General features: G+C 43.1%; 1 protein-coding gene across 1 annotated transcript; it reads right to left on the bottom strand.

Moving 5' to 3' along the window:
• Window positions 1-6,709: 6,709 nt before the first annotated feature.
• On the bottom strand, window positions 6,710-7,877 carry LOC119278428 (ATP synthase subunit a-like). Its single transcript, XM_037559778.1, has one exon. It carries the CDS (start codon window positions 7,875-7,877, stop codon window positions 6,726-6,728), a length of 1,152 nt encoding a protein of 383 aa, XP_037415675.1. The 3' UTR covers window positions 6,710-6,725.
• Between the last annotated feature and the right edge of the window lie 1,081 nt (window positions 7,878-8,958).

Genomic DNA, 8,958 nt, shown 5'->3' with positions numbered 1-8,958 from the left:
ACCCTGGAATTACCTATTATTTGCGTTCTATTTCCGCTGGAATTGGTGAATGGTTCTTCTTTTTTCATTCAGTATAGCTCCGTGCAGCGGTGCTGGAAGGAGGGCTTAGTGTTATATAAGATATTTCAATCAAGGGCATGCGGGCCCTATCGGATCTCAGCTAACCAGACCTGGAACATGATAGGGACCTTCGATGGAAGAATCTGATTCTAAGTTGCATGCGAGTTTCATGACTCTCTGGTTATAGCAACCATAGAAGAAGCGTTTTCTTTGATCTAGATAGGTGGGACGAATCCAACTCTTTTTCCCGCCGACGATCGCGTTGCAGCTCCTTTGGAGAGCGCTCCTATGCTAAAGTAATAAATTGAAGACTACCTAGATGGGAACCCTTGCTCTTATTCGAAGTTCTGCTCGCGTAAATGACCTGAGTGAAGGTGTTGAAAAACTCATACGATTCCCGATGCCAAGAGCAGGAAAGCACAATACTGCCGTTGAAGCGGATAAAGGAAAGAGTTGGATGATAAAGATGGAGCCTCAACTCACTACACAATCATGTTAATGGATTGGTTAGATGCTATTGGAGACTTGGAGTAATCAGATTCTAGGGAAGGGAAGCTTAGAATTCGGTAGCAGGATTTCAATGTGGCACAAAGGATTGTAATTCATGATTGCAGACTTAATGCCAGCTCACAACGACTTCACTCACATGATCCGAGATAAGCCTGTTACGGTGCAGCTAAAGATAAGAATAAGTCAATCGCACGGACTAACACTAATCCTAGAATGCGCCATAGGAGAGGCAATTGCTAAAGAAAGTTTGATTCGATTTGAGTGTCCACTGATAATAGGTGCATAAGATAGGAATAGGGATGTGATTGGCTCAATTCTCATATGAAACTTGCCTTATCTGGTATCTCCTCCCACCAGACATGGTGAGTTGAGTCTCGAAGCAGCAACTTATAACTCAAGGTCTTTTAAATAAAAGACGATTACCTTTTTCTTACTTATTCGTAAGATTCATTTCAAATAAGACGTATCTTGTTCAAGCCAATAAATAGAGCTGGGGTTATCGTTAAAGCAGCCAGTAGAAGCCGAAATAACTAGTTATAGTAAGCATGAAAGGCCATTTAAAGAAGGAAATCCAAGGCATGATTGAATCCGCCAAAGAGAAGGAAATAGATGATCTCATTCATACTAATCGATGGATAGAAGATATGAGACTAATAAGATGGGGAAAGAAGACAGCTTAGCCATCTATTCTATGAAGCAAGGGATCCGTTAAAGTCAAGCTACGAAGCCCCCTCCATCTCTACCCGGAGCTGATTTCATTCCAGTAGTTTCTTTTGAAAAGAAAGGCGGATTCTCTTTTCTTTCAAGTAGGCCACTTTTTTCCGATGTCAATGTTCGATAAGATGCCGCTTTCAACCCATTTGGGGTAGTAAGAAATAGCCACTAGGTTGTATTCGTGTCCATTTGATGCTTTGGGTGTTACCTTTCCTTTCCCTACCTCAATTCCTCGTCCATTCCGTATGGATTCTAAACCTTGGCCTACAAGCGGAACAAACTATGCCAGCTCAAGCTAGAACTCACTTAGATGGTCAGGAAAGAGCGACTCAACAGGGGAAAGCCGGAGCGCCTTAGCAGCGCTTCATTGGCTCGCGTCAAGTCTTCCGCTCATTTGGTAAACATGCACATCCTAACCCCGCGAAATGCGCTGCAGGGAACATCCTCCTTTATCCTCTTAGACTTCCCCGGGCATGGAATTTAGAATCCTGGAGATCCTATCACTTACTTCGCCCGGCTGATCCATTCTCTGGCTTATCCCAAGGAGAGCCTGATTCGATCCTAAGGTCAAGTACCCTATTTATAAGTCGGACCCGGAGCTAAAAGATAACCTCTTTCTTCTTATGAATGGAAGGAAACATAAAAACTACGCTAAAACCGAGTGAATGTATGTCTTTTTATCCCTTTCTTTAATCGAGACTTTCATACAGTAGCAACAACTCTCCTTTCAAGTGAGCTAGAAGGGTATGTCAGAGCAGATTGACAGGTAGGCTGGAACCTTAGGAGGTATAGGTAGGCTTAATGAATTGGTAATCGATCGGGCAATTCGTTAAACGATATCTGTATTATGAGTACCTCCTCTGAACCATACCGCTCTTCTGGTAAACGGTCTGAATCAGTAAAAAGATGAGTTCCTTCTTCAAATCCATCGGTCACATCCGCCTTGCGAACTGTATCGGTCAACTATAGGAAACTGGCTTGGTAAAGGTCAACGGTCCTGTTCAAGCATTGGCGCATAACGGGAGGCTAGCTCAGTAGATTAGTTCTTTAGTTTAGGAGTGAATGCTTTGCTTTCTTTTCTTTGATCTACTCGTTCATGAATTCCATCAAAATAGTAAATAGAAAGAATTTCAAATCCCAAATCATACATAATAAGCAATTCTTGTGAACGAAAGAGATACCCGATTTGAGAGTCAGGACCTTAAAAGCTGATTATGGTGAATCCGGTGATAAGACTGGCAAAGCTTCTTTGCTCTAGGTAGAGGCGGTTGTGCTTTTCATTTTCTTTGATCTTTCCCCGAGGGCCTCTGCTTTCCTCGAACGATGACTGAGGAAACACATCCAACCTCGAATGCTGAGACAAGACCGGGCACACTTCTATAATATAATTAAAGTAATATAAGAAAAGGGCCGAGAACTTTGATACCAGTGGAGTGCGATGACGTGATGACAAGGCCTAATCGACCTTCTAGAGCAGATTCTCGACCTTAAAGAGCAGATTCTATACTAGACTTGTGGCTTCAGGAGATGAAAAGCTTGATGAACCCCGACCCACTAGACCAAGTGAGTGATGTTGCATTTCGAGCACAGGCACCTTTGACCTAGCTTTCGACAGAGAGAGACAAATGGGAATGCCAGGCACAACTCTTTGCTTTGAAGCATGAGAGAACGAGAACATTTCCACTGCTTTAGTTGCTAGAACCCCCGCCTGGAAGACAGCACTCATCCCTTCCTTAATTAAGTAGTACTAATCCCATTCCTTTAGAAACCTGTCCTTTCCAGTGGAATAGCTTGCAGAGTAGAGTGATTTCCTTGCTTCATAGGTTTCAAGTTCAGAAGACTCTCTTCCCCGTATACTGTATTTACTAGTCAGGCCCGGTGGAGCAATCTCGAATTCTCGTATATCAATGCTACATGAATGATTCACATAAGGGAATTCCAAGTGGGTTGAATAGGACTAGGGAGCTCTCTTCCATCTACTAAAAGTTCTCTACGGGTGGGGACAAGGTTGGTTTACAGTACAGACAATTTCCTAGCTGGCACTTGAGAAGTGCTCGTCTAGTTTAGTGATTCCTAGCATAGAACCCTTCTGTGTTGGAATAGTTTCCAGATTATGACCTTCTCTTTTGATTGAGTGAATAGCCATGCCATGGATTCTCTTTTCTGGGCTAGCTCTATACCATTTCCATAGTAATACTGCCTTGGTGAATCCCTTATCTTGTTTGCAGCATCATTCTCGATCCCCTTATTCCCTTCCCAAGAAGGAATCATATCCTACGGCTAACTCATCCTTATATGGCTCCCGGATCCTTAAAGAGAATCAAAGGCTATCTAGAGGGATGGTCAGAGAATCGGTTTATCTTCACGGCACTAGACGGCACCTTTATGAGTGCGTATAAGCTTGCTTTAGAGCTAGAGCGTGCATCTAAAATAGTTTCATATCCCTTTCCATCGATCTTTCTTGGTGCTGTAGTACCCATTCCTGCTAGCTTGATCTGGTGGCCTTCTCTTGGCCAGGACTATATATAATAGTTTATTGAGTGCTTCTTGGGTTGGTTCTCTTGAAGTGCATAGCCCGGCCCCTTTTATCTTTCTTCCAATGGAAAGGGTTCTCTTCTCTTCTGGTATGGAGTTCGACTAGAGCCTGCCGCTTTTCCAGGTTTGGGTGTGGGTGGATCTCATATCTTAGAGGACAGGGCGGGGCTTATTCCCAAGGTCAGGTCCCATGCCGGTGGACTTGAAATACGAAGATCTTAAGCTAAGCTACGGGGCCGGGAATATACTCCAGGTTGGGAGATCTGTCCTGCCATCGGGCATGCAAGAAGCTATGTGCACAGGGCATCAGAGGCTTACTCAAATGGAACATACGAATCCGACCTTGCTTGACTCTCTTTTTCATACTTGCCCTCGGGATCAGTGGTAGATTCGTAACGTTATTACTCATGGGTAGCAGATGATGGATCCATTTCTGTTGAAGCAGTGGAGTGAAGAGGAGGGTTGGGTCCCACCTCACAACGAGCCCGGGTAGCTAGATTGGTAGATAGTAGATAGCAGTCCGGATAGTGATAAAATCTGAAATAATCTTCTTCTTGATTGAAAGAAAGCCTGTGCCGGAAATAGAGAGAGTTCTGCTCTTGGTTGACATAGATCGCTCTACTCTCGAATTGACATACATAGAGTTGAAAACATACTCCTCACAAATGATCATAGTTCACTACTAATGAGCGAGTAACTACTAACGTTACGAGCAAAAAGACGAATCTACTTGGTTCATATCATATGTTCCGCTCCGTTGACAGGTTCATATATGTACCTGATGTTCATGGAAACAACAGGATGATAATCCGTTGATGGGAAACTCACTTTGCTATGCTAGGAAACTGATTAATGAAACTAACAAGTTCAAGTGCTCTAGTCAAGTAGTAAGCTCCAGTGGGAAGCGCTAGTCCAGATAGAAAGAATAGACAGGAGGATTGCCAGGTTGGTCCGCACAGGTGCATATCTGTAGGTTTCAGCACGGGATTCCAGATCGTTGGTACCCGATGTTCAGTTCATGGGAATGGGAATGTAGGAAACTCTCTCTTCCGTCCGGAACATATAGATAGATTGATTGCTGTAGCAGCAAGTCAACTAGATCCAGTGAGGAATGAGAACCTTTCCGGGGGCAAGGGGGCGCGAAGCTACTAGCTACTATTACTATTGGCTATGGATGTCCTAACACGAAAGGAGTCTATACGAGCAGAGGAAAGCGAAGCGTATTGGTTGGTTCGGATTTCAGAGTGCACTGGTTCTATTCTAATTAGACTCGCATCATAAGTTTGCCTGCTTTAAAATCCCGCGAAAGTACTACTGGGAGCTCCTATATGAGGTTGATGCCACGAAGATTATCATATCTACATGAAAGGAAAATGAATGGAAAGGAAAATGAATGTGATGTACACTAGAAAAGATACCAAGCAAGAGGATGTGCGCAACGTCGCGCTCGAAAGTCTTGTCTACGAAACCAAACCCTAGTTCCGTGAGGAGGAAGACTCTCTTCGGTCGAGGGATGGATGGACTAGTGACGTAAGGATGAGTTATGCTAGAGGGAAGTAGATCAATAGTAAATAGGAGATTGCTTTGCATATCACGGATCGAGCACACAATAGAATGCTCGAACTACACTCTCCTAGCATCAGGCCTATGGTCCATCCAAGGACAGAGCTATAATCAGCGCCTTTCTCAGATCTTCAGATAGACAAAATTCGTCGTACACGCTTAGCCATCTCGCCCGAGGGACCCTTCCCCATAGTCCCGGCATTTCTAGTTCTGGCTAACCAAGACCCTAAAGGCAGATGTTGGAACCGCTTCTCGAACAGGAATCACAGACCCATCTCATGCTCTTGTTCTTTTTTACTCCGTTTTTTCGCAAGATGCAAGGACAAGAAACGCTAGTTTTCAATCAGGCCGAACTGTTTGCTTCTTTTTAACTGAGAAGCCAACCCAGCCTTAAGTGAATAGTGCAAGCATCTGCCATCAGCATCATTCCTAATAGTTTTTGCTGAAATAAGTGTAACTGCCTTGTACCCGCAGCTGGAGGATCTTCTCTCTATGGATTCCTGAGAAATGGAAAGTACCATTCTATACCCCTTCCCTAGCTTAAGCCCTATAGACCAGTGTTGTTAGAGTCCCGGGTTGGTAGAGCTTGGACCACCGATTTGATAAGCACGTCTTTTCTGCCTTCGACATGGAGCACCTCTTTTCTGGCATAAGATAATCTCTTCTCGCACCAGCCCTACCTACATCAGTGATTGCTCGAAAGAACTTATTAATATAGAGGGAAGCTGCCTGGGCTGAAATGCTAGGAAAAGAAGGGTTTCAAGTCTGTTCCCATTCGGGAATTGCATATTAGAAGAAGTGATGTTCACTAGCATTTGAAATGGAAGATACCGACTACTGATGGAAGAAATCTGGAACTGAGCACGGGCAATAGCTGACAGAACGTCACAGACCACAGAGAATAGGGCGCCCATCTCTTCACTTTCTTAAAGCAATGCGTAAGGCTTTCGGCTTTCACCTTTCTTTGTAAAACAAACCCAATATCTTGACTTCCCAATGTCGCCAATGTCGATAGGCCGGGTACCATCTTGACTTTCCAATGTCGCAAGTCAATCAGAAAAGGAGAATCCGGGTACTGTCAACCAAGTTCAGATAACTAAATAAACCAGTATAGTATCTTTGAATCAATTGAGAAGCTTCAAGTCCGTTATTATCTCAATCCGTATATTTTGCTTTCTTTCGCGCGGGAAGCGCAAGCCCTTGCTTGTGGGTCCTGATCGAGCAAGACTACGTCCTATCTATCTACACCTCTCCAAACACAATATCTTGAGTACCCGGAACCATGTTCACTGCTGCAAAAGCGCAGCTGTAGCCCCCTAGAATCTCCGGCTCCTCGTTTTTATTCAATTATGAAATGACTCATTTTGATGGAGATTTGTAGCATCATTCAAGTAAATACAAATTGAGATCGTAGAAACATGAGCTTGTGATATAGCTACACCTAATTCCAGGCCGGTTAATGCTAGAACTATAAATAAGGGACCAAGATCTCCTATGAAATAGAAAATATTATTCAGAAATAGCATAGTCCAAGCAAACCCACTTAAAATCTTTAGACCGGCCATCATATTAGCAAATAAACGTATTCCTAAGCTTAATGCACGAAAACAATAAGAGATTAGCTCAAGGAGTACTAAGAAAGGTGCTAACGGCAGTGGGACTCCCGCAGGTAATAAGAAGCTAAAAAAATGAAGCCCATGTCTTTGAAATCCAACGATCGTAATGCCTATAAAAATGGAAAATGAAAGAGCCAAAGTAATGAGAAAATGACTTGTCACTATGAAGCTAAAGGGTATCATACCCTGGGGATTACGAAATAACGAAAAAGTAAAAGTGACCGAGATGCAAGGGAAAAACTTTTGTTTCACATTTCCGGAAAGACCACCTATTTGTTCGTTTACCAGGTTCAGCACGAAATCATAAATAAGCTCGACCAAGGATTGCCATGCATTTGGCACTGACTTTCCACCTCCCTTTTTCATAACAACAAAAAAAAGAAAAATGACCAAAACGACAGTGAGCAGCATATACAAGACTTCATTTGTAAATGATAAATAAAAGTTGCCCACATGAAGATCAATTATTGGGATAATGGCAAATTGATCCAATGGGGTTTCCGGGTAGGCACCAGGCAGATTCTGGATAAAATTATCCATACCACCACCCGCCCGAATATCCTCTAATATGCCCTGCCAAGTTTCGCCATTTCGGTGGCGGGCTCCCAATACTGTTCTAGCTAAATTGACTGCTCCCTGTTCGGACTCATTTTGGCCCAAATACTCTTCTATTTGTAAAACTATTATGATGCCGGCAATTCGCTCAGGCGTTGGCGTTATATCCAAGTTTGGCGTTATAGCAAAGTTCTGAGAGATGTTGGTTGTGAAAAAATCATGTAGATCGGGAAGACGGGAACACTTACTACGAACTGGTTGATTCGTTGTAATAGCAGCAAATAGCATATTTCTATCCTTCATATCCGTAGAAAGAAATCTCATCTCTAGGTAACTCCATCTTTTTCAGCTCTGCTCGCTCACTTTTGAAAGGAAGACTTAGTTTTAGATCGGCGTTGGTTTTTCCAATGAAACGAATAAGTTTTGGATTGAGATTTCACATAAGCATTGCACAATGATCCGCATTAGGCGGGGAGCAGCAATGATACCGCCGGCCAGGAATAAGTACTTATCCCTCTTATACTTAAGAAACGAGAATAGAAGTGGTTCCTTTTCTTTCTATACGAAATTCGACGATTTCGTTTGTGTTCATGTTGGCATAGGAGAACTACTAACTTCCGCCATCTACATTAGTTACGTTAGCGTAGGTAGGCGGTTCTCATGCCAAAGGGGAAGATCTCGCTCAAGCAAGTGCACAACCTGAGTCAGCCAAGTGTACATAATGAACATCTTGGTCTACCCTACCCAGTAGGATTCAGCAACCACCAAAAAGCAAGGAGAAATCTTTGTACGTAACCCTTCGCTCGATCATTTGCATCAGCATGTCTTTCTTTTGCCAAAACAAAATAAAATGAGCATTAAGCAGCAAAACTTATTTGATCTGGTCACAACACCTAAGATTTTAGGTTCTGCGTATGCATGTGATTGCTCATCATCACAAAAGTTCTGAACTAAGTAGGCTTCATAATCCCACATTGCAGGCTTGCCTCCAGCATCGTCCACAACTGCTTTTGCTTCTTCCTCACGGGATCCTAGGAAAGATTATTGAGTTTTGTACTCATAACTATCCAGATTCAAAAGATCCAAGCTAAAGGAATTAGAAATGAGTGCTAAAGAGAACGAAAGGTATTGGATCATTGCCTGCGGCTGCCACGTCTGCTTCATTTTACTCGCCTGGATCGCTAGAATCCTCTAATCTATTAAGTTTGAAAGGGACAAGAGTCATAAGATCCTGGTCGACTGACCTCAATTATTAACTGCACCGGTACCCGCACGCATACCCCCCCTTTTTTTTAGCTCGTTGATCATCAGACCTTGCAAAAAGTGAAAACGTTGAGTCATACCGGGCTTCATCTACATCCTATTCATTGCTTTACCTAGATGCATACTCCTCAGAGATTTCTAA

The sequence above is a fragment of the Triticum dicoccoides genome, chromosome 3B, assembly GCF_002162155.2.
Source record: "Triticum dicoccoides isolate Atlit2015 ecotype Zavitan chromosome 3B, WEW_v2.0, whole genome shotgun sequence".
NCBI classification, from domain to species: Eukaryota; Viridiplantae; Streptophyta; class Magnoliopsida; order Poales; family Poaceae; genus Triticum; species Triticum dicoccoides.
The sequence above is the reverse complement of the archived record's forward strand: the minus strand, read 5'-3'. Positions and strand labels throughout refer to the sequence as shown.

Excerpts from the sequence above, each read along its gene's own strand:
- LOC119278428 (XM_037559778.1), bottom strand. The coding sequence starts at position 7,877 with ATGAGATTTCTTTCTACGGATATGAAGGATAGAAATATGCTATTTGCT.